Source organism: Juglans microcarpa x Juglans regia, chromosome 4S (genome assembly GCF_004785595.1).
Source record: "Juglans microcarpa x Juglans regia isolate MS1-56 chromosome 4S, Jm3101_v1.0, whole genome shotgun sequence".
NCBI lineage: Eukaryota > Viridiplantae > Streptophyta > Magnoliopsida > Fagales > Juglandaceae > Juglans > Juglans microcarpa x Juglans regia.
In genome coordinates, this window is record NC_054601.1 from 9,428,973 (window position 1) to 9,453,359 (window position 24,387).

The window sequence follows — 24,387 nt, forward strand, 5'->3', positions numbered from 1 at the left end:
TGACTTTCCAGCTTGATGAAAATTATATTATTAATGTATATAATTACTATATAATTAACTAATTGATATTATATATTAGTTAATTCATAGAATATTAACAAGTGTTAATAACATATTTAAAATTTTATATTGTTAATAGTGATAGGTTAGATGAAAAATATATAAAATATTGTTAATTTATAGAATATTAACAAGTATTAATAACATATTTAAAATTTTATATTGTTAATTGTACAATTATTATATAAATAATATATATAATATATTTTTTTTTTTATTCGGTCGGTCCGGTCCGAAAAATCTCCACCCCGGGACCGGACCGAATACCGAAATTTATGTAGTGTTTGGAGCGAAACCGACCATGCATTTGGTCGGTCCGGACTAAACCTAGAAACCGACCGGACCGACCGGCTTACACCCCTATATATATATATGATATTAAATAGGCTTTGATCTCTCTAATTTATTTCTTTAATCTGGGTGTCTTTCCTGGAGAAGAAAACCAACGTCTAGCTATCAATTATATATTGTTTCATACCTACGGCTGAATTTCTAAGGTGAGAGAACTCCAGACTGATCTCTTGCCGCCCATCCAAGGCAGTCTTCGTTTGTGCGTGCAGAACCCATTGCATGTGCTTATAACTCTTATCTCCTATTTATAGTACCAGATATGCTGATGCAAGTACTGCCGACTCACGTATGCAATGACCTCGATCGACTTTTTTGAAAAACTTCTGCATGAAAACTACAGGGATTTGTTGAATTGCCAGGCCAATGTTACATATAGATGTGACATACGCTCTGAGCTCATCGTCCGAAGACTTGGAATGTTTCCTCCTGCATGTGATCGGTTCTCTTCCCAACTCGGTGCAAAGGCTGCTTGCTCATATATATATCAAATGATATATATATATATATATATATATATATATTATTGCAGTGCAAAAGAACTGAGAAACCGAAAGACCTGATTAAAATCACCCGACCCGACCTGAATTTATCGGGTTGTTATCTGGTCGGGTCTCAACCCGACTAAGAACGGGTTTTTATCTTCGATGTTGACCTGTTCGTATAAATACAAATTTCTCCTCAGTACCAAACCCTAGCTGCCCAAATATTCTGCAAATTTCTCCTCAGGGATACTCTGCAAATTTCTCACCTCCACTTGCCTTCATCAACGCAGAATAAAGCAAATTTCATTTCACTACAACCGTCAATGCAGCCATTTCCTCGGGCTGGAGTGGTTGCTTTAGCTTACTCAATGGCAAAGCAAAATAAAGCAAAGCAGGTTGAACTTTGAAACTCTTCGTCTTCGTTCATTGTGGATACGACGTCGTCAAAGTCCATCTCTTCGAGCAAACATGGGGTTCTTTTGCAAAACATAAGAAGCCTTAACAATCGAAGCGGACTGTCTTGTAATTAGATGAGCTTGGTGGTGGTGATGTACGTCGAACAGGACGAACTACAAATAACCATTTGTGTTGTGCCAACTACCAACCGAATTCGATTCCAATGAGTCAGAAAGAAAAAATTAAAAAATTAAAAAAAAAAAAACTAGACGATTGAAGTGGGCGATGAAGGAGATCGAGGATGTAGTTTGGGAAAGGAGAAATTATGGAGATCGAATGTTGTGTAACACTTCACTACTACAGGTTGGGATTTAAAAGGGGGTTTCTCACTTTATACCAGACTTCTTCATCCCTTGCGTCTTGTTCCTTCCCGAGCCCTCCAAGATTCTACCTTTCTTAACTCTCAAACCGCTAACTGTAACATGTTGGAACCCTAGATCTGGAAATAGAAGACTCAAGTTGAAGATGAAGTGGAGAAGGCAATTGGGCTGAGGTTGTGGGCTTTGTTGCAAAGTCTGTTGAAGGCTTGGGTTGGGAACTGTGGGTTTCTTCGATAAATGTCGGGTCATACGAGTTCGACCCAATTCCATTTTCTCTGGTCAGATCAGATCGGATTGGCACCTTAAATAAGTGTTTTCAGGTCGGGTACAAACCCGGTTGTTTCATGTTGGGTTGCAGGCCTAATATATATATATATTCTATTATAATAAGTAACTATCTAACTGTGAATAATAATTTTTGTTATTTTTTCGTTAACTTTTATTGTTTTTCCGTTAAGACTGTTAAGTTTTATTTTATCAAAATTCCTTTAAAACCCTTAATCATTTAACGTGTAGCTCCCTTATAGAATTTAATAAAAGATCTTGTTTTACCAAAAGGTCATTCAGACCCTTAATCATTTGACGTGTAACACCTTTATAGAATTTAATAAAGGATCATGTTTTACCAAAAGACATTTAATATTAAATTAATAATATTTTATTATTATATAGAGAATAAATAGATAATCCAATATGAATGCAGACCAATGTTCATACTTTACTGAAGTTTAAATTTTTGTTTAATCTTTATTTTTTGTCTTTCTTTAATATTGTATTTTCTTTTCTCAGACAAATAAGCTATTAACTTTTTCACTTTTTTTTAATTTAAATCACTTTTTCACTTTCTTTATATATATAATAAGATAAATACTTTAATTATTAAAGAATTACATAAATTAAATCTATAAATTAATGTATTAATGTGATTTGATACAATAAGTCAAATTGTAAAATTATTTTTATTATAAAATCATATTATAAAATTATATAAAACTATATGATTAATTTATAAATTTATTTTTATATTGTCTTTGGATATCTCTAACATTTGTCTAGTACTAAATATCCCACCTGGCCCTTTATTTTATGGGAAATGATTTACATATAACATTTTTCATAAGATTTTACATAACTATATTTTAAATTAGAGATATTTTTGTAAAATATCTTATAAAAGTAATATCATTTTATAAAAATATCCTCATTTTATAATATTGTTGTATAATATATTGTGCAATGTATTGTATGTATATCATTACTCTTTTTCTTTATATATTTTTGTTTTGAGAAAAGATATTTACAATTTTAAATTGTGCAATCGTTTTGAAAAAAGTGAATAAAATATAAAATTTACTTAAAAATTAATTTGTTAATAATAGACCATACTCTTTTTTAAAACGATTACATGACGTTTACGTATTTCATAATTATACGTAGAATTACAATTTTATTTTATAAAAAGTCTACTTGCACCAGGGGTAGGAAACCCCGCCTACCCGAAATGCCACGTAGACAATAGTGAAATGGTGCGTTTGCACCGTTTTGATTTCTGGCTTCTGAAATTGATGAAACCCACCTTTTCTTCTCGCACAGGACATAGAAATGGAACCCATGGAACCCACAAAACACCCCGCACAGAACACAACAAGCTTCCCAAGCAATCTTGACGACTAGAACTTCAAAAGATTAATAGGGCCAGTAGTAAGAGAAAATTTTAAAAAGAAAATCTCAAAGATACTGAAATTTATGTTTCGATTGCGAGACTAATTGACCCGGTTTCAAATTTTTTCAATTTGTAGATAGATTGAATTGAATCATGGTTTAGGAAACGGACAAGTAAAAAATGAATTAAATAAATAAAGGGAGAGAGAAATGAGAGATAGCCGGGACCATGAGCCTGGTGGGGTTTCATATTACCTATGGATAGGGGGGATTTCGGAGAGGGAGGTGTAGTGAAGGCTGAGCTCGGGGGGATGGATCGCTTTTGCTAATCGAAAGGAGAAGAAGAAATTGGAAACCCCGTGGGCCGTGGCTGGAGCTCTCGGCAGAAGTGGCTGAAGCACTTTTTTATTTTTTTATTTTTTTATTTTCTGGGTGATGTACCTTTCTTGATTTCATTTTATCTTCTCTCTTCTTTTTCCCAGAAACATGCTACTCGGTGCAGTTTCTTCTCAGTCGACGGCCAATGCTCACATGGGTTCAACGGCACGAAAAGGATCAAGTTGATGGCCAATGCTCAGTCGACAGCCGAAGACGACAAGTTCTCGCAGTTTCTTCTTACGCAAAGCTACAGATGGGTTAGCTGAGATGTAAATAAGAGAAATTATGCAGACCGGTCGGGCTTATATTTCGTAAATAACAGCCCACTAATAATGTACTGACACGTAGGTTGTTTACTACAACAATCTTGTGATGCATTGCACGGAATCTGATGAATCTGTATTTGCCTTCTTCCACACACCGAGAGAGAAAGAGACAGAGAGAGATCGAGAGGTAGAGGCTTCAGAGATCTTAACTTCTTATCGGAAATGGTTACTTTCAAGTTTCACCAATACCAAGTCGTTGGTAAGGCTCTGCCAGCTGAAGCTAATGAGCACCCAAAGATTTACCGCATGAAGCTCTAGGCCACGAACGAGGTTTGCACCAAGTGGAAGTTCTGATATTTTTCTGAGGAAGTCGAAGAAGGTCAAGAAGAGCAATGGGCAAATGCTTGCTATCAATGAGATTTTTGAAAATAACCCTACCAAGATTAAGAACTATGGTATCTGATTTTTTGGTCGTGAACTACTTCAATGATCTGTTTTTTATTGTTCGTATTCTTGTATTACAAGTTTACAACCCGTTCAATTTTTCTTTTTCTTTTTTTTTTTTAAAAAAAAAACCTGTATCCATAGCTATCCCCTTCATCTTCCCATTTTTTTGAACAGTTCTTCCCTTTCATCTTCCCCTTTTCCCCTTCATCTTCCCCACCATTATTTCTTCTTCAACTTTCTTCCAGTACTAAATTTTGCTTCAAATCATTCATCAAGTACCTTGCTCAGAGTCTCAACTTACACTGACATTCTTCCAATCACTTCATCTTCGAATAAGTACAAATTAATGCTTGATCCAAACAACACAAAACCCAAATATTAAAATAATACAATAAACTACAAATACCAAGTAGAGACAGCAACACCAAGAAAAAAATGATTCAATATCATTTATATTTGTAGAGATTTCATCCTTTTTAGTGCTCTATAGATTTTTATTTCACCTGTTCTCGCTTTGTGGGCTATCCTTTCTTTATTTGAGATCTACGGGGCGTGAGCAAGGGACAAGGGCAAATTCTGTGAACCAAAAAGAAGATAAAGTAGGATTCCACATTTTTCTCACCATCCAAACAACAATATATTTTCTTAACATCCAAACAAAAATAAATTTTCTTAATATCCAAACAGAAACGACATTTTCTCAGCATCCAAACGACACATTTAAAGGTAATAAAATCATTCAAAAATAGATAAACATCAGGGTTGAAAAATCTGTGTGGGTGAGATAGTATTCGTGTAGTGGGTTTTCTTTTTTTAGCTTTCGTATTATTGTCCTTATCTATCCTATATGAACGAATATAGATTAAATTTGATGTAATTTTTAAGGTGACAATATGTAAGTGGAGGATTGTTATTTAGAAAAAAAGGTTAGACTGACCGCTTGAAAGCGATTCTATGTAAATAATAAATAATATCTGAAATTGATTTTATTTTTTTATTTTTAATAATATCGGTTGACGTGATATTAATCGCATTAGCCGATTTTCTAAAAGGTATCCAGCGACGGGTACCTTAGCAGAATTATTTGTTTTATGCCTATGAGTGGATGGCTGATAAATCAGATGCAGTAAATGTCTCTTTTTCTTCTTATTCGTTCGTACGGGCTGCGACTACAATCGACAATCATTTTCGTTCTGACTAAGATCCTTTCTTGACTGGCTTCAAAGCTGGGGTGCGATGTATCTGAGCTTTTATACGAATTCAAGCCTCCATACCACCAATTCTTACCATTAATCATATGGGATTTATAAATATATATATATATAATTAATTTTTAGGATTTTATATCTATTTTAATGCAATCGTCATTTAATATAAAAATAATTACTAACACTCTACTCATTTTAATAATATTTTATTTATATTTTATCTTAACTAATTATTCAAACCTCCCGACATCATTGAACTTTAACTTTAACTATACATCAGAATACCAAAGATCTTTATTAATTATAGTTATTGAAAACTAGATTTAGAATCATCGAAGACTGTGGAGTAATTATACAATAGGAGTACATGATTGTATAAATCGTTTATCAATAATATAATAGTATTATTTCATAAAAAAATATATTAATTATGATGCTTAAATTTAAATTTTATATAACTACTTTCATCTAAAATAGAAGCAAATTTTTATTATCAAACCAGTGCTTAGAGAATATAGTTACATAACATAATTTTATTTAGAATATAAATTTTAAAATTTAAATCTTACTAATTAAATTTTATCATTTAAATAATATAGATTATTTGGTACATACATTGACTTGAGAATAAAATTACTCTAAATAGAATTATAAAAATAATTATAAAAACGATATTATTAAAAATTGAAAAATATTTTAGTAAGAAATAGATTTAATAATACGTTAAATTGTAAAATTATTTTTATTGTAAAATAGATCTAACGTATTGTATAAAATTATATTAATTTAGAAAAATAATAATTATAGTTATAAAATGCTCAAACATAATACATTTTAAAAAATAAATATGAGACATATTATTATTATTATTATATTTTAATAATAAATTCATTCTTTCAAAAGATATGTGACATGTGCCATAATTTAGGCTGCATTTAAATTTTGAAATGAGTTAAGTTGAGATGATAAAATATTATTAAAATATTATTTTTTAATATTATTATTATTTTAAGATTTTAAAAAAATTGAATTATTTATTATATTTTATGTTAAAATTTTAAAAAATTATAATAATGAATTGAGATGAGCTGATGATCCAAACGAAGCCTTAGGTTATGTTTAGATGTTGAAGTGAGTTGAATTGAGTTAAGTTGAGATGATAAAATATTGTTAGAATATTATTTTTTAATATTATTATTATTTTAAGATTTGAGAAAGTTAAATTATTTATTATATTTTTTATTAAGATTTAAAAAAATTATAAAAATTAAAATGAATTGAGATGATTTATAGTCTCAAACGAAGCCTTAATCTCTTTAAAATTTCCCGTCTACATAAGAACGAGCCTTCCAAGTTCCAAGTGTCATTTCAAAACCGAACATAAATCATCACCCCTTTCCTACGATAGCCTACAGCGTTAACTGCGAGGCAACAGAGACAGAATCCCCACTCTCTGCTCGCCATGGCTACAATGGCGAAACCAGGCGCGCTTGGTCCCCTCCATTCCCACCTCAAGGAACTCCCACTCACGGACTTTTCCTCCTCGGTACTACTCCCCAAGTTCGGAGACTCCCGCCTCCTTCCTCAGCTCAATGTCACTCTCAAGCACTCGAGGAATGCCTCGATTTTGCCCGTAATCAGAGCCCAGGGCTCTCCTGGTTTGTCTTTCACCCTCAATCAGTCTTCGGGGAAGACATGTTCATGGCTTTGGGATAAATATTGTAGATTTTCTTAGATCATTACTTGGTTATCCAAGTTGATATTTACTTTTGCTTTGCTTTTAGATTATGTCCCGGACTCGAAGTTTTACAAAGTTGAAGCTATTCTGAGGTTCTTTCTGTCTCAAAAACCTGCTTTGTCTACTTTTTTTTTTCCGTTTCGTGCATGTAATTTCTTTTTTGGGGTGTTTGATTTATCAAAAAAAAAAAGATCTTTTTGGGGTGTGTGTGTGTCTCATTAAGCGTGCATGCATGTTATAGAAATTTTCCCCTAAATTTGTAGTTATGGTTAATGGTTTTTCTTTTCGTTTTGAAAGGAGCTTATTGACTTTTCCATATCTAACTGTGTTTTCATTCTCTTTGTTTTGCTGCTGAATTTGGGATGAAATAGGTCCTGGCGAGTCCCTCTGGTTTCTTCGGTAAGTGTTAATGAGACTTGATCACAACTGTGTGATTAGGAATAGATTTTTCTTTTCTTTTCTTTTTTTTGGGTTTGTGCCGGAAGATTTAGAAAATGATTCGATTATGGTATCCTAGTCACTGCGATATGTTTAACCTCTAAGCACTAATTACAAGCACTATTGCTCAAATTGCTTCAAATTATTATACACTCAATGGCATTTGCAAGTTTATAATTTTTTTACCGTAATGATCAAGTTCAGAGGAGATCCTACTTTCTTTAAGCCTTGTTTCATCTCAAGCCATGACTTGTCACAGCATGTCAAATATAGGCTTTCAATTTAGGTCCCATATGAAATTACATAAAAATTACAGATCAAGTTATGTCCTTTCTCCATTGGCGCTGCCTTAGACTCAAAGCGGAATCCTGGTTATATCAAGGATCAGCACTGCTGCTCTTCAAGCCCTCATGCTTTTCTCAGTTATTATTTTATATTTAATGCTTTGTACTCTATAGCTACAAGAAACTAACCCTAATGGTGCCATGCAAATTGGATCAGTTTGCTTGAAGTAATTACCACCACCTGGCTTTCCAAAAATGATGCAATGACAAAGCCATTTCAAATTTAAGGCTACAGATTATACCCCTCGGATACTAATTTACTGAGAAGAAATATTCATTTTGCATAATGATCTATGTCAGCTGAACAGACTAGAATGTCGGTATATGTCACCACAAACTCCATCTGATCCATTTCTTTCTTAGCACCTAGTCGCCTTTTTTGTAACAGAATTGGTTGTCAATTCTAGAAGCTGTATAAAAGTTCCATAAAGGTGATCACATAACGCTTCAGAAATTTTGTCCTGTGTCATTGTAACACTTAACATCTACTTCTGCATGGTTAAATGAGCACAGGTTACTAATAGACAAGACTGATTTGGTAATCAACTGTAACATCCACGTGTGGTAATTATTTCAATTAAAGGAAACTATTGGTGACCTTCCTCCATATGGCTGTATAGATCTAATCTTCATCAACCAGACATTGGCTTAACCCTACTGCTATAGGATGATGCCTTTGGCCACCACTTGGGCTGCATACATTTTCATTGATTTATGAACTTCTTCATACTTCCATCCGGGCACTAATGCTCAAGTCATATATAACAAACGGATTTGCTCTGGTACAATCACAGCTTCAGGCAATAGTCAGCTTCGCATTTTCTTTTCAATTATTGAATTACTCCAGACCATGATTTTGATTAAGCTAATGAATTAGTTGATATGGAAGTAATCTTTGTTTCTTTCCTGAAAATAAAGGCTCTGGTGAAAATGGGTATTCGTGGGGTTACAGTCTCTGATGTTCGGGGATTTGGTGCTCAAGGTGGGTCAGCAGAAAGGCAGGGCGGTAAGTCTGTCTTTTATAGTTGTTGAAAACTAGATTTACTATGGATGGATATTTACTGATTAGATTGGTTGATGTAGACTTATCTTCTATGGAGAAAATTCATTTTCTTAATGTTTCACCCTCTCCTTTATTCAAAATGCATGCTTCCAATCTATCAGATTCAAAACAGTCTAAGTCGTTCATTAGCTGGTAAATTATAATTTGATATGGATTTATCTTTCACTTTTTAATATTACTCATTGGTGTTTTTTTATTTTTTATTTTTTTTTTGTCTATTTTGGTGCTAAAATCACCAATTTGGTTGGTTTTTTTATGTTGTTTATTAATATGTAGGTTCTGAGTTTTCCGAGGACAAGTTTGTTGCCAAAGTTAAAATGGAAATTGTGGTGAGCAAAGATCAGGTATGAAGAGTCCAAGTGGCATATTTGTTGTAGGGACTAGAATATAAGCCTTTATTTACCTAGAAAATTAGTTGACTATTTAGCATATTGCTGCTCAATCAAGTGAAAAAAATGTTGTGGGATATTGTCACTATAATGTTGCTAATTGATACCTGCATGTCATGCTCTCTTAGGTCGAGGCAGTAATAAAGACAATAATCAAGGAGGCAAGAACTGGGGAGATTGGTGATGGAAAAATTTTCTGTAAGATTTATCTATCTCCTTTTCTTTTTCCTTTTGTTAAACTTTAAAGCTAATACATGACACTATAAATATACAAGCAGGTTAATAGAATCTTAAGCCAAAGTTGTTTTACATCAGCTTTATTTTTTCATCTTGGTAGGCTATTCATGTCATTTGATTTGAAGCAGTTGCTTGTTTCTATCAACACCGTTTAGACTATGTTTTCAAAAAACACATAGCCTCTGTTTGGTTTTGGAATAACCAGATGTATTAATTCTGCTAGATCATGTTTGCAGCTTTAGAGAGCTGATGCTATCTTGGTGCACAAACTTTTCGAATGAAATGAAAGTTGCATTTTCTTCTAGACATCTCTTATGGTAGTTTTTCACTTAATCTGAAGCCTTACAGCTACAGTTGGATTGGCAAAGAAAATGCAGAATGACAGAAAGAAATAATAGTTCTTATAATGTTCCATTTCCAGCTTTGTGGCCTGGCTAGCTACAATTGAAGTAGGAGTGGAAGTGGAAAAGTGTGCTTCTGAGGAACATGCTTATGATTGTATCATCTACTTGAATATGATGCTTGGCGAACAAGATTTTTTTTAATGAGTGAAAAATGCTATGTATGCTTGTAAAATGAATAGTGAGCGAACAGTGAGAAATGGGGGGTGGGTTTTTTCCTGATAAATAGAAGTGAGTTAATATTACACTTATGAAAGACTCTTGGATAATGGCCAAGCCAGTTCAGCTTTAACATGCCTGCTTATTAGATTATTTGAAGTCCAAGGTAGACGGTGAGCAAGTTTTTTGAGTCCGTCCACTAGAGAGAGTAAAACCCGTGTACTTGTAATCAGGTGGTTAATTATAATCAAGTTATTTGTTGCTCATGCCTATAATAGAAGGGTCCATTATTTATTTTTTTCTTATGGGGGGGGGGGGGGGGGGGGGGGGGGGGGGGGGGGGGGGGGGGGGTTGTTGCTCGGATTAAAGAAACATTCAGATTCTAGGTTCTATTAGTTATATATAGGTGGCTTCAGAATTACTAATCAAACGTGTAATACCTTTTCATTGTTGCTGCAGTGGTGCCTGTATCAGACGTAATAAGAGTTCGCACCGGTAACTCATTGCACTTTGAATGATCAAGATTTTCGGATGCTTCGTCTATCTAGCTCCTACCAATGCAAGATGTATTCAACTAAATATTTATAACGTGATTTCCAGGTGAGCGTGGAGAGAAGGCAGAGAGGATGATTGGAGAGTGAGCCGGCATGCCTGCTACTGCTTGACCAGTTAAGAGTTGGAAAGAGCAGTTTCAGATTAGCATCTGAGCCTTTTTTTTCTGCAACCTGGTCCAAACAATCCCCTACCCAGTTCTCCTCCTTCCTTTAGAGCTTAGAAGCTCATGGTACTTCTGTTTTCTTGTGAAGAATGATAAATAAAAAGGAAGACCTCTCTCTCTCTCTCTCTCTCTCTCTCTCTCTCTCTCAACTAAACAATGCATAAAGAACATGATCCATGAGCTATTTCTCTGTTTGTCATCAGGCTTCATTTGGAAAATGTTGCCATTGGTGGAAGATGTCACTAAGGAGTAGGAAGATCAGAAGCAAGCTGCAGTTAATATACATACATACATACATACATACATACATTTATTAAGGCAAGCATAAGTTATAGTTCATGTTGATAGACTAATGTTCATTAGTCTAATGGAAACGAGAGAAAAGAGAAGAAACTGTCTCTTGAATCCTACGTTGTGCGCAGCCTTCTCCATACTGGCAAAGTATAAAGAGGAGGCATAAAATCAAGGTAAACTATTAAGGATACGCTTTTTTGTAAGACTGGTCATCCGGGTTCCGGCCCGGGAACTCGAATATATCCGGACCAGAACCCGGGTGAATCCAGGTATTTTTAAATTTGGAAATTCGGGTTCGGGTTGAGCTCGGATCTTTTTTTTTTTTTTTTTTAACAAAAGCTTATTTATGACTAATTGGACTTCAAAGATTTTGTCTTCATTTGAAATTTCAAATCATATTCTCAATAGAAAACAATATACATCTCTTTTATTCTTACTTTTTAATACAACATAAGCCTATAAATAATTGATTAACTTTTTAACTAAATGAATGTAAAAAAAAATAAATCAATATTCATAATGTAAAATGTATGCAACATACACAATGCAATTACTACATATTACATTGTTTGAACTAATTTGCTAAGAATATTACAAAACACATACATTACTTTAATCAAACTCTAATACACAACAAATTGTCTGCAAAAAAAAAAAAAATCCATCAATTAGCTCTTCTTCCAACAATCACAGGATAGTGGTTTTGACAAGTTCTCTTAGTTGAATCGGGATACCTAATTACAAACGTAATGTAATTAGAGCCAAGGAGAAAGGCTGTAAGTGCAGGCCATGAGATTTGCTAATATGTTCAGTCAACCAAATGCACTTTTATATACTGCCTTACACAAACATAATGAAATCAGAGTCAAGGAGGAACCTCCCACAACTATTGCAGTTTTGAGTGAGTCAAGAGATCTACTAAAATCTTTAACCCGTAAAGAATCATATTAAATGATGGTTAATAGGATGACACATTGACACTACAAACAAAGGCAGGAGTAAGTATGCTCAAAGCATTCCAACATCAAATAAGAAATCTCAAAAGTAGCACTGACGTTGATAGCTTGATATATAGATAAAGAAAATTCCATGCTTGATTCTGGACAATATAAATAATTGGTACAAACAATTCTTATTCTAAAATAAAAAGTGGGCTCAACACCAAAAAAACAGAGTAATGAAGAAAGCAGTAAGAATTAGTACACAACTCACATATAGGGATCTGCAAGTTCATTTCCTTCTACTAGATGCAGCTTTTTGAATAAGAAAGAATGCACAAATCTCTTACCTTCTAAATTTTTCATATTTTTCATGGCTTCTTAAACAAGAATGAGTGAGGTATATACAAGATTTGTATGACCTGAACAAAGAAACAAACTTTAAAATAGACAGCAACCCACATATCTTTTAATGCATACACACATTTATGTTGATCATAAAAATAAAATAGCTAGCTGATTATGTAAGAAGAAAGCGCTTACTCTAAATTTTTTTAGTGTGAATGGGAAGATAGACTCACAATAGCCTATGTTGAAGTTGAAGCTAGATTATCATCTAAAAAAATATTAAAAATTGAGTTAGATAGATATTAAAACAAATTTCAAGTTTCAAACTTATCTTCAAGGTCCATTGACTGTACGTATTCTTCCAATTCCTGGATGTCGATAGGTTTGGTCTTTAACCAATTTTAGGTGCAAATGAGGGTTTTGAAAGTCTCTGGAGACAATGAACTCTTAACATAATCCAATATGCGTCCTCCAATACTGAATGCGGACTCTAAGGCAACAATGGTAAATGGGGATGACTAACACATCACGTGTTACCGCAATAAGGACAGGATAATTGGTGGCATTAACTCTCTACCAATCCAAAATATCAAATTTGGGTATTTTTGTGCATACCCCTCTGACAAATACCTATCTAGTTCTGACCTAAACTTCATAAACCCTTGTTCCCGAATGTATTTTTCTAACTTGATATCAAATTAGTCGTTGTAGTAGTAGAAGTAGAAGTAGAAGTAATGCTTAGCCTCCTTGAGCCACATTAGCTCCCTCCCCCCCACTAGCCACACGAAAATTATTATACTGCTCAATCAAGCGATTTAACAAGAGTTTAATCTTGACCTTTATCCTATATACCAACTCATCCCCTTTGTACTGTTTCAACTAAAACCTCATTGACACAATTTTGTATCGTGGATCAAGCACAAAAACAACATATATCATTAAGTTGAACCTATCTGTGCTATCCTAATACTTTTCATACTTACTTTTCATATTTATGCCCATGGTCCTAGTGATAATATCATGACTCGTGCACATTTCATTTAATATATCTTTAATTGGCAGAGTTCCTGAAAATATATATTTGCCATCACATACAAAGAACCAAAGATGTTTAGTATAACATTATAAAATATTTTCAACAACTCTACAAAAATCTATGCTTTTTTTAATCATCACTAGCGAGGTTTATGAATTCATTATTCACATACATATAATAATATTCAAAGGCTTTTTTGTGTCTTTCAGCAGTATTCAACATCAAATATGTGGAGTTCCATCTAGTAAGAACATCCAAGCAAATCATCATTTCCCTTCTAAAAATAGTTGGTTTTGTTTAATTTTTAAAGAATTATATTTTTAAGTTTTAAAATTAATTGATGTGCTGAACCGATAAATTCGATCTGGTTTCTAAGCGGTCCAGTGTGGTACCTATTTTTAAAATCAAAATCGGTTCTAAACGAGTGTGGTATCGGTTTTTATATTTTGAAAATCAGTTCAAACCGGATTGATATATATATAAATATTTATAATTTAATTGAATGATGGAACTCTACATCTACATTTTCCGAGAAAATTATATAAATGCCATTGCTAAAATTAAATAAAGATCAATTAAATGATAAGGAAAAAAAGAAAAAGAAGATTGGATCACCAGGAGGAGTTGTTAGTCTTATGGGTGGTCGCCATGGGTTTGCCTTAAGTGACTGCCTTCGTGGTGGCCCTTATTTTCCTCAATTTTTTTCATAAATTTTTTTATATGTTTTTGCTCAAAATTAAGGATAATTTAATAATTTTAACATTTATAAATTTGAGATTGTTGACACTCTAACATCTTATATTCCAATTATATTTAAACCGGTTGAAAGTTGAAGGAATATAACAGTTTGGAGTTTGAAAATTAAAGTTTTTGATAATAGGAGTCCTTTTTTTTTTTTTTTTTCTGATAGGATTATTTTTTATTTTTAATAAGTACAAAACAAAGAATAAAAAGTGTAAAAAAAAAAACAATTTCTATTTTCTATAAATAATTAAAATCGACCCTCATGAGTCATATCCCGTGAAAGCATCGTTGCGAAGGGCGGACGGCTCCCTTTTCTAGTTTTCTTTGTGTACCGAGAGAGAGAGAGAGAGAGAGGAAAGAGGGTAGATCTCAGTCATCGTCCTCAGGCAAGTCGTTTCGCTTCCCTCTCTCGCGAAAATTTCACAGAATATCTCGCAATTGTGTGTATTTCCCATACCTCAATCGCCTGAAACCCATCAGTTTGCTTTCAGATCTTCTTATTGATATGATTGCCTTACGATATAGTTCTGTGAAGATTTTTTACAAGAAAATTTGATAAGAAATATTTGATCTACATTTATTTCTTAAATTCATGAATTGAATTGTATTTGCCTTTCAAGAACTTTCAAATTTCCTTTGGATCTCTTGTTGCGTGTTTCAGTTTATATGACTTTGGATTTTTTTCTTCATTTCATAAAAGTATGTAGCTTTGATCTAGTTTCTAGATGTATATATGAGAATTCAGGTTCTCCAACGTCGGATCGGGGTTTCTCGATTAGATTTGGCATTAAGCCCCGTTCCGGTACTGACTAGATGAGATTTTGGGAGCTGGTGGTGCCGACAGGTGTTTCGTGTCGTGTTCGCCAGCTCGCGGTCGTGTTGCAATCACGACGCGGTCCTGCTCCGACCCAAGAACTTCAATCTGAGGCATCAGCTTAATAAAAATCCTAAAATCTGAATCTCATTCTATTATATCCTACACTGCTTAATTTTTTTTTTTTTTTTTATTATAGTTTCTGAAAAATTATATTATACCAACCACTCGATATCCACGCCTCTATACATATAATGCTCATGATTCTTAGGTTTATATTCCAACATACTCATTATTTGTATGAGTTGTGATAGCTATTCCATTTTCTTAAAATGTACGTTTTGGGGTCTTGATGAAATTACTGACATGATATTGGGATGTCTGGCTATAGAAAACCTTGAAGAAAAAAATGGGGCTGTCTTTCACCAAGCTTTTCAGTCGTCTGTTTGCTAAGAAGGAAATGCGTATACTCATGGTGGGTCTTGATGCTGCTGGTAAGACCACCATTCTCTATAAGCTCAAGCTGGGAGAGATTGTTACCACCATTCCTACCATTGGTAAGTTCAACATCTGGGGTTCAATATCAGTAAGTACCGATAAAAACAATAAAAAGGTTCAACATCAATAAGCCTATGGGGTTTCATTGATCAATGTAGTTAAGTTTTTTAATTCTGCTTACTGATTTGTTTTAACTGTTTGTATTCTGATTTTCTAAAGGTGGTAATGGTTGTAAGATTTTCATGAATGTAAATTATGTTTTTACTATTTTCCCTATGTAATTAAGGACGGGGGCTTCCTCTTATTGGACTTTTATGATGGTTGTGATTTCAAATATGTCAACTTCTCTTCATTACTGGCCTTTTTTTGAGGTGGAAATTGGTCTTGTGAACGATAGCAGTGTTTCTGTTTTAATAATAGCTTCTTAGCAAAGTAAATTTGCAATTGGGATGCATTTTTTTGCCTGTTCTAGTGTTTTCTTTTTTTTTTTTTTTGTTTTTATTTTTGGAAAGAGCTTGCTTTTGTCTTGATTTGATTCTGAGGCTCTTGAAAATTTGTATTGTCAAGTGGTAAGGGCGAACTTGTGTGCATGAGCCCCATGTCACAAGTTTGATTCCTCCTGGGATCAAACTATGATTTAAGTAGGAGGCCATGGCAGTGGGTTGCTGTGCTAGTATCCCCGTGGATTTAGATTCCTTGGGTGAGTCCTAATGGCTCTGCCATGGGGTGGTTCCCCTGTCATAAAATATATATATATATTTATATATATATATATATATATCTTGTTGGGTGGCAAATTATAATTTTTACTGTTGCAGACATCTTTTTCTAATTAATCTAACCTGATTGTTTGAAAAGGAGGTCTGTGTGGGTTGCACTTTTTTTTCCCAATTAGAACTGATATTATTTGATCAGGATTTAATGTGGAGACTGTGGAATATAAGAACATCAGCTTCACCGTTTGGGATGTTGGGGTCAGGACAAGGTATGTAATTTAGTTTTATTATTGAGCATTGAATCCCTTCGATGGCTATTGATATTTCCTCTTTTTTTACTTGTAGATTTACTTTTCACAGAACTTATCCTAGCAAAGAGACAAAAGTGATTTTTCTAACTACATCTGAATTTTGAGATGATTGTTTTGTTAGCCTTAAAAATTATTGCTTTTAGTGCTTGTTGGAAGACTTCCATAAGAATTTAGCATAATCACATTTGAGCAGGTATGATCATGAGCATGATAATGTGCATATGATCATATGGTATGCTACAGATGCATGGGGAGAATTATGGTGTTTATAAGCAGGCTGGTGCTCATATCTTGTCACACTTTTGCACCCGGTATTATGCCAAGCTTAAACTTTAAATGTGTATGGTTTTTTTTTTTTTTTTGGGTTTTAGGTAAAGAATCATACATAATTGGCTTACACCCCAAATGCATCTTTGCAAGCCATCTAACCAATAAAAGGCAGGGTGTTTGTATTATTTTCTTATTGGATGTTATAATTTATAAATGCAGAGCTACAATAATTGAAGTCAGACCTCTCTCGATCATATAACCTGAATGCTGATATGCATTATTTCCATCACAATCGATTCAATTTCTGTACAACTCTGTTTTTCGATGACTCTAGTGGTTATTTTTAATATATATCTTCCAGATCCGTCCTTTATGGAGACATTACTTCCAAAACACCCAAGGACTTATATTTGTAGTTGATAGCAATGACCGAGACCGTGTGGTTGAAGCTAGGGATGAGCTGCACAGAATGTTAAATGAGGTATGAGAAAGCTTTGGAATCTCCTACCACCAGTGCTTATGAGTAGGATGTAAAAGTAAAAATTGCCAGAGGTTGTACCATTTAGAGGACTTCAAATGCTGCTTAATACGTTGGACGTTGTTCTTCTTTGCTTTGTCAGGATGAGTTGAGGGATGCCGTGTTGCTAGTGTTTGCAAACAAGCAAGATCTCCCCAATGCCATGAACGCTGCTGAGATAACTGATAAGCTTGGCCTTCACTCACTCCGTCAACGCCACTGGTGAGAACTATCTACTCCCCCCCCCTTCTTTCTCTCTCTCCCTCCAGCCCTTCTGTAACTATCCGTGTACACAAAATATTGCAGGTATATCCAGAGCACATGTGCCACTTCTGGTGAAGGGCTCTATGAGGGACTCGACTGGCTCTCGAACAATATTGCAAATAAGGTTGGTCATGCTCTTACATATAGAATTACTTATAAGATATCAACTTCTGTAAGCACCTTGACATGTATTTTTTTTTTTTCCTTCATGATTAATTTCTGTAGTTTTTTTTTTAATTTAATTGCAGGCATAGATGTCTTGGTACTGAGTTTTAGGTTGCAACAACAGCTGGAATATAAAGTCGTTCTTTCCTTTTGGAGTACTGGATTTTGCCTTCCTGTTTAGTGTAACCTTTTCTACTAGTTTATTGTTTCCTTTGCAGACATCATCGTTACTACCTGTAGTTTTCCGGATTTTTTTTCTTTTCTTTTCATGGTATTACTTGGGACAGAATTGTTTTTACAATTGTCTTGTGAATGTAAGGGCATATATCTTTTGTTGGAAACTGATATAACGGCATACATTTATCTCTGCTACCTCTTTGTTTTAATGTCTCAAACTAGTTGAAGAAAATGTGCTAAATTTCATCATAGGCTTTTTGGGAGAATTAAGCAGTTGGGATATAATTACATATTCGTATGAGGGCATTGAAAATGTCAATACACACATTTGATATATGATCCATCCATTGACTGAATCATCACTTCTAAATAAATGTTAACAAGGATCGAATAATCTCTTATCTTTATTCACAACAGAAGCAAAATTAGTTGTTATATAGTAACATTTAAACCATCAAGTCCGAAGAACAAATGAGTAGAAAAACCTAATCATTGGTGTTCTCAGAGACATGAGTGATGAGTTATCATCAAGCTCATCTAGCACTAAAGATATGGATGTAGAAGAGCATCTTTTTAGATAAATGATAAACCCTAATAGCAATGCATGATAAATGCAACTCGCATGACTTTAATATATTTATGTCAGGGTGAGAGGCGGTAATTGTCCCAATAACTGGTATAGTGGATCATAGGGTTATATTTTGTTAATGTCCTTGATGGAAAATAGTCATATCCATATCCGTATGCTGGTCGTGATAGTGATAGTGGAGGTGGTCGATATTAACAAGATGGACCCGAATATATTATTGGATTAGGGAAAATTGTTGACGATTGAGATGGGGACAGCGGCGGTGTCAACCCTGAACTTCGAAAGAAAGGGGCACTGGATATCCGGCTAAATGAATCCTGACCATGATTGTTGCCGTACATCGGCCTGCGAGTAGCAGTACTGCTCCTTTTGAACAAGTATTCATCCTCAGGAACCTAAGAAACATCATCCATATCATCATCATCACATGCAAACATCCATATATTAATACCGTGATGAACAATATGCATGCATATGCGTTTGAACTAAAAAGATCACCAATAAGAAATTAATAGGTACGTACCAGAGAGGAGGGCACATGATTGTACTCCATTGGTATAGCTTCAAATAAACTGGCAAATGAGAAGAAATTGATCGAGAGAATATTACAGGTCATCCACTAATTTTTTTTTTGATGAATAACGATTTTATTGAAGAAAATACATGTCTTAATTATGATCAGTAGGAGATTTTACGCTCATCAATTCCTAATTTTAATTTTTATGACATGATGGTTGTGAAAGTTTTAAGGATGCCAATTATTATCTAGCTTTTATAATATTCTTAAAAATCTCAAATAATAATAAATCTTGATTTCATCAATCTTCAAACATATTATATATACATTTTAGAATCCATTTCTGCAGAAAAATAAAATAAGAAAAGGAGAAATTACATCAAGTATATCATCTTACTATACTCCACAAACTACATCGATCCGAACAAACAGAAGACACATGATAATTTCCAAATAAATATTATGGATGTGTTCCACAAACTTCATATAATCTTTGACTATTCTTTAGAAAACGATACCATGATCAGCAAAGTTTCTCATAATAATAACGCATGAGTTGGCTTTTTTATTTTAATTTTTTAGATTAAAATTTGTAAGTTGGTTTTATATCAACATCAAAATTTAAGTGCTGCGAGGACATCATAAATTATGTTAATTGAACAATGACAATATAAGTCCTACAAACCTCGCACATGCATTCACATCATGAAAGTGTAAAAAAATTGATGACCTTTTTAACATTAATACTCATGTTAGTTGATCTCAAATTATATATGTTATACCTTCCATATACGGAGCTTATAATAGTTGATGACATAATAGGGCACAGGCGAACTGCATGGGTATGGTTCGTCTCCGAGGGGTACTAGACGGGGTCGATCTCCCGGACCAAGCAGCCGAAGGACTCCAAGATGCGGCAGTGCTCAAGATCGGGGATGTCCAGCAGCACAGCCACATCCATCCTCGTTTGTTTTTAAAGATGATGAAATGAAATAAATTGAGATTAAAATTAAAAAATTTAATAAAATATTAATAAAATATATTTTTTAATATTATTTTTATTTTAAAATTTAAAAAATTTAAATTATTTATTTTATTTTATATAAAAATTTAAAAAAATTATAACGAAGAAAAGTCTTCGGCGCAAACCAGGCAAAGGAAGGACGTTTTCACCTTCCTCGACCCTTTGTCTAGCCCGACTACTCCTCCTTTCACGTAGTCTCTGTCTCCAGCCAAGAACGTCACGTATGCTCGATCACTGCGAGGACATCATAAATTAAGTTGGTTTTATATTATCATTTTATTTTTATTTTATTAAATAAAATATAATATAATTATTATATCATTTATTATATATATTTTTATTATCTAATAACAATAAATATATCACATACTATTAAATATAATTAAAATAAAATAAAAATATAATCTATAATATTATTCAATTTTAAATGAATATAATAAAATATTTTTTTTAATATTATTATTATTTTCAAATTTAAAAAAATTAAATTAATTATTATATATATTTTATATAAAAATTTAAAAAAATTATAATCATAAAATAAGAGAGAGATCACTCAATTCAAACGGCGCTTGAAAAGACAAACTGATGATGGTAGAAACATCGAGAGAGAGGGACACTTCTAATTTAAAAGAGTATTTATTTCTATTGACACTATGAACAGATCCAAAAGCCCAACCTTCAGTTTGGGAAATGACTTCAACCCCGATCGAGCAAAAGAAAAAATAAAACAGAGTGAAAAGACATGAGCACAAAATCCAAATTAGGTAATTCCCATTTCTTGATTCTAGCTTTACTCCTGGCTGATTCTGAGTTCATTCTACAGTATAGTGCACATTCATCCCGAGAACCGATTCTAAGCCGCTGACGGTGCTGTCACATAGTGAACGGCACCGGCCTCGGAAAAAGCAGCCAAGAAGGGATGGATGTTCACTGGATCTGCTTCACCGTCGGTAGCCGCGGTCGGTTTCTTGTAGTCCAATGATTCATCGTTGTAAATATCCCACCACTTCTTCACAAGCATCTTGATGTCCTCTCTCTGCATGTTCTCTTCTTTCCCCGTATATCTCCATGGCTTTGATCCCTGCCATTGTTCCCCAATTCAAACAGCTTAAGCTACGTGCAACTTACAACCAATCCAAAAACCACCAAAATAGTTCTGCAATTAAAATACTCACTGCTGCACAGTAGTGAACAACTTTAACTTTCTCGAGCTCCACATTCTCCGGGTGTCTCCACAACATAGCAAGCACAAGATTGTAAACGAGCGGGATGGGTTTGTAAGTATCTTTAAAGAATATGTTCAAGAAGTCCTGCCAAATAAAGAACAAAACATCCTAGTTTTAGCCAATCACCCATCAAACATAAGTGCTAATAATTGAAGGAACAACCAGAATTACCAAGAGATCGACTAAATACAATATTGATTCCACGAACCTGCTCAGCAAATGGGGTTGGGGTTGTGAGTTTCAGGGTCTTCAAGAGGTCCTTGTAGGTGGACAAACTGGGCTCGAACACAAACATGCCGGCGTTGAAGTAAGGGGAAGGCGGCGGTAGGCCCAACTGATCGGTGGGCCACTTGACCTTTTCGGGGCACTGCTGGCAGTACCCGATCTTGTATTGCGGGGTGTGACTCCATGTTTTCTCACAGAAGCAGTCCTTCACTGCGTAGAAATGCCCGTCCGGCAAATCAAAGAGGTGGTCGATGTTCTCAAACACCTGGATGTCTCCATCCAAGTATATCATTTTACTGTATTCCACGAACTGCATCCAAAACCAAAACACAGTTTTAATTACACCCGTAAAGAAAAAAAAAAAAAAGCAAACAAAACAACATAGTACACGCGTATTCCATGTTACATAGCCACGTGTAAGAACGGGAGAGCAGCCAAAAGACATGAGCGTGTCGTGATTTTACGTACCTCCCATATACGGAGCTTGGAGTAGTTGATGACGTAGTAGGCCATGGCGAACTGGGTCTGGTTCTCGGGCAGGTAAACGGCCTCGATTTCGCGGACTATGCAGCCCTGAGACATCAAGATCCGACGGTGCTCCTCGGGCACGTCGGGAAGCACCGCGACGACCAACGGGTACGCCGTTTTGGCCTTCCTCAATCCTTTGGCCAGCCCGACGACGCCCTTCACGTAGTCCCCGTCGCCGGCCAAGAAAGTCACGTAGGCCCGGCTTGGCAGGCTAGCAGGTTTAACGCACCCGGCGAGTTTCGCAGCAGCTGCGAGGAGCTCCGGAGCCATGGCAAACTAATGGGAGAGAAATCTAAAGGCTTGAGAATGCTAAATCTTGGAGTTAAGATTGTTTCGTGGCTCTCGGGACTCGAGGTTTCTGTGTGACCCGTTGGGAGATTCCTGGGGAGGGTTTTTGCATATACATACATATATATAGCGGTGAAATGAAATGAAGATGAGCCAGAAATTCCGGCATATTCGTTATACAATTTGGGATGATAGTCGTCTGCATGCCCGACACGTGCTCCATGAGGAAATCGAACGGTTGCTGGGAGGGCTGGGAGAAGGTTCTGGACCAACAGTAGCTATGAGGAATAGACTAGAAAGTAGAAAGGTCTTGCACTTTCTAAGCTTCTGATGGGTGGCGATCGTCTGCAAGTGTTTCTGGGTGTCGGATACGTGTCCAGGTGACATTTATTTATTAATTCTAGTATTTAGTTGGCCTTCAAATTATAAAAGTTAAAATCATTTATTAAATACAACATTCTAAAAACCTTTATATGTATTATGGAGTTTTTATTTTGTTTACTAACATTTAGGTTTATGTCTTTTTTCTAGAAAAATAATTAAATTAAGTTTGATTGTAAGATTCAGTTAAATTCAGTTTAATTTTAAACTGAATCTAACATCTAAATATTTAATTCTTAAATTATTAAATTCATCTAAACTCAAAACCTTCTTATAAATAAGATATACAATCTTTTTTAATTTAACACATCTTTTTACGTAGAACATACAATATTTTTTAACTTCTTATAAAAAATATTAAACTCATCTTAATATTTATATACATTTTAAATTTAATTTAGATGATCTCTATATAACTCTCTCTACAATTCAATTCATTATTATTCATAAAGAATTAAGTTCAACTCAACATCTAAACGTAACTTAAAACTTATCAATTTTCCTTCTAAAGTAGAGTAACACGAAAGTATATTTACAGTTTACTTCATAAGTAATATTAGATATAAATTTGGACTTTATAAATTTCTGCACTCCGTTTTAAGAGAAGGAATTCCATCATAAAAAATAGTTTCTTTTTCTTAACATGAGTTTTTATATTCTTTTAAATATTTTTTTAATATAGTGTATAACACTTATATATATTATATATATATATTATAAAATTGTATAAATTTTTTCTCTTAATTTATTTGTTAGCACCTGAACTTTGAGGCTAAGATCACGACACTTGTCAGATACTAATTGGTGATCAAAATATTGGGCCCCAGCGACCGCAGAAATTTCTGGTCCAACTTTCGTGCTTGACTAAAAGTAGTCTATGCCTAGTTGGTCCCTAATGGAGTTGGCCGGGCTTGGTGGGAAGTATTCATTGGTCTAAAGGCTTTTCGAGTAATTTAAGACCATTTATTGGTGCCATTTTTCTAATCTTGTAACATGTGTATTGCATCATCCCTCAAATTTGTATATAGAAGAAACAGGATACTGGTAGAAGCTCTTGGAACCCTATCCATACGTAATTATCGTTTGTCCATATTTTGTAGTGTAGCTATATTTGTAATGAAAAGTCCCTTCTAAAAAAATATTTGTAAACAAAAATGTTCAGAGATCATGGTTCATAGTACATACCTACAAACTCAATTTTATGTTGAAAAAGAAAGTGACCAAAAAAAAGCATGCAACATGCATATATAAATCAAAGAACAACTTCACGATATTTTCTCTTGAGATAAAGTCTAGTAAGTAGAGTTGAGGCTGAGTACTCACACCTGGCCCCATCTAGAGTGGCCGGGGCATTCCGCCTTCATCAGGTGGGCACCCCCGCCAAGAGAAAGAAACAG

The 24,387-nt window shown here is 34.3% G+C and overlaps 3 protein-coding genes across 3 annotated transcripts; 2 read left to right on the plus strand and 1 right to left on the minus strand.

The window, feature by feature from the left end:
* Positions 1-6,967: 6,967 nt before the first annotated feature.
* Positions 6,968-11,235, plus strand: LOC121263364 (nitrogen regulatory protein P-II homolog). Its single transcript, XM_041166213.1, has 8 exons — positions 6,968-7,288; positions 7,415-7,460; positions 7,740-7,767; positions 9,069-9,156; positions 9,490-9,557; positions 9,731-9,800; positions 10,859-10,894; positions 11,000-11,235. The coding sequence occupies exons 1-8, from the start codon at positions 7,093-7,095 to the stop codon at positions 11,038-11,040; spliced, it is 573 nt and encodes a 190-aa protein (XP_041022147.1). The 5' UTR covers positions 6,968-7,092; the 3' UTR covers positions 11,041-11,235.
* A 3,499-nt stretch (positions 11,236-14,734) lies between these two features.
* On the plus strand, positions 14,735-18,330 carry LOC121263366 (ADP-ribosylation factor-like). The gene is made up of 7 exons (XM_041166215.1): positions 14,735-14,863; positions 15,683-15,848; positions 16,705-16,778; positions 17,448-17,567; positions 17,707-17,825; positions 17,910-17,991; positions 18,116-18,330. Exons 2-7 carry the CDS (start codon positions 15,701-15,703, stop codon positions 18,119-18,121), a joined length of 549 nt encoding a protein of 182 aa, XP_041022149.1. The 5' UTR covers positions 14,735-14,863; positions 15,683-15,700; the 3' UTR covers positions 18,122-18,330.
* A 2,632-nt stretch (positions 18,331-20,962) lies between these two features.
* LOC121263361 (galactinol synthase 1-like) lies at positions 20,963-22,854 on the minus strand. Its single transcript, XM_041166210.1, has 4 exons — positions 22,262-22,854; positions 21,777-22,103; positions 21,518-21,652; positions 20,963-21,423 (listed from the first exon to the last, which is right to left on the minus strand). Exons 1-4 carry the CDS (start codon positions 22,589-22,591, stop codon positions 21,196-21,198), a joined length of 1,020 nt encoding a protein of 339 aa, XP_041022144.1. The 5' UTR covers positions 22,592-22,854; the 3' UTR covers positions 20,963-21,195.
* Positions 22,855-24,387: the final 1,533 nt, after the last annotated feature.

What these genes read in the sequence shown, in the direction of transcription:
- LOC121263364 (XM_041166213.1), top strand. Translation starts at nt 7,093, where the DNA reads ATGGCTACAATGGCGAAACCAGGCGCGCTTGGTCCCCTCCATTCCCAC. An exon ending in GTCAGCAGAAAGGCAGGGCG is followed by an intron (nt 9,157 to 9,489) that starts GTAAGTCTGTCT and finishes ATTAATATGTAG; the next exon opens with GTTCTGAGTTTTCCGAGGAC. An exon ending in TTGTGGTGAGCAAAGATCAG is followed by an intron (nt 9,558 to 9,730) that starts GTATGAAGAGTC and finishes ATGCTCTCTTAG; the next exon opens with GTCGAGGCAGTAATAAAGAC.
- LOC121263366 (XM_041166215.1), top strand. Translation starts at nt 15,701, where the DNA reads ATGGGGCTGTCTTTCACCAAGCTTTTCAGTCGTCTGTTTGCTAAGAAG. An exon ending in TTGGGGTCAGGACAAGGTAT is followed by an intron (nt 16,779 to 17,447) that starts GTAATTTAGTTT and finishes TATATCTTCCAG; the next exon opens with ATCCGTCCTTTATGGAGACA. An exon ending in TCACTCCGTCAACGCCACTG is followed by an intron (nt 17,826 to 17,909) that starts GTGAGAACTATC and finishes AAAATATTGCAG; the next exon opens with GTATATCCAGAGCACATGTG.
- LOC121263361 (XM_041166210.1), bottom strand. Translation starts at nt 22,591, where the DNA reads ATGGCTCCGGAGCTCCTCGCAGCTGCTGCGAAACTCGCCGGGTGCGTT. An exon ending in CAACCCCATTTGCTGAGCAG is followed by an intron (nt 21,653 to 21,776) that starts GTTCGTGGAATC and finishes TTTATTTGGCAG; the next exon opens with GACTTCTTGAACATATTCTT. An exon ending in TTGTTCACTACTGTGCAGCA is followed by an intron (nt 21,424 to 21,517) that starts GTGAGTATTTTA and finishes GAACAATGGCAG; the next exon opens with GGATCAAAGCCATGGAGATA.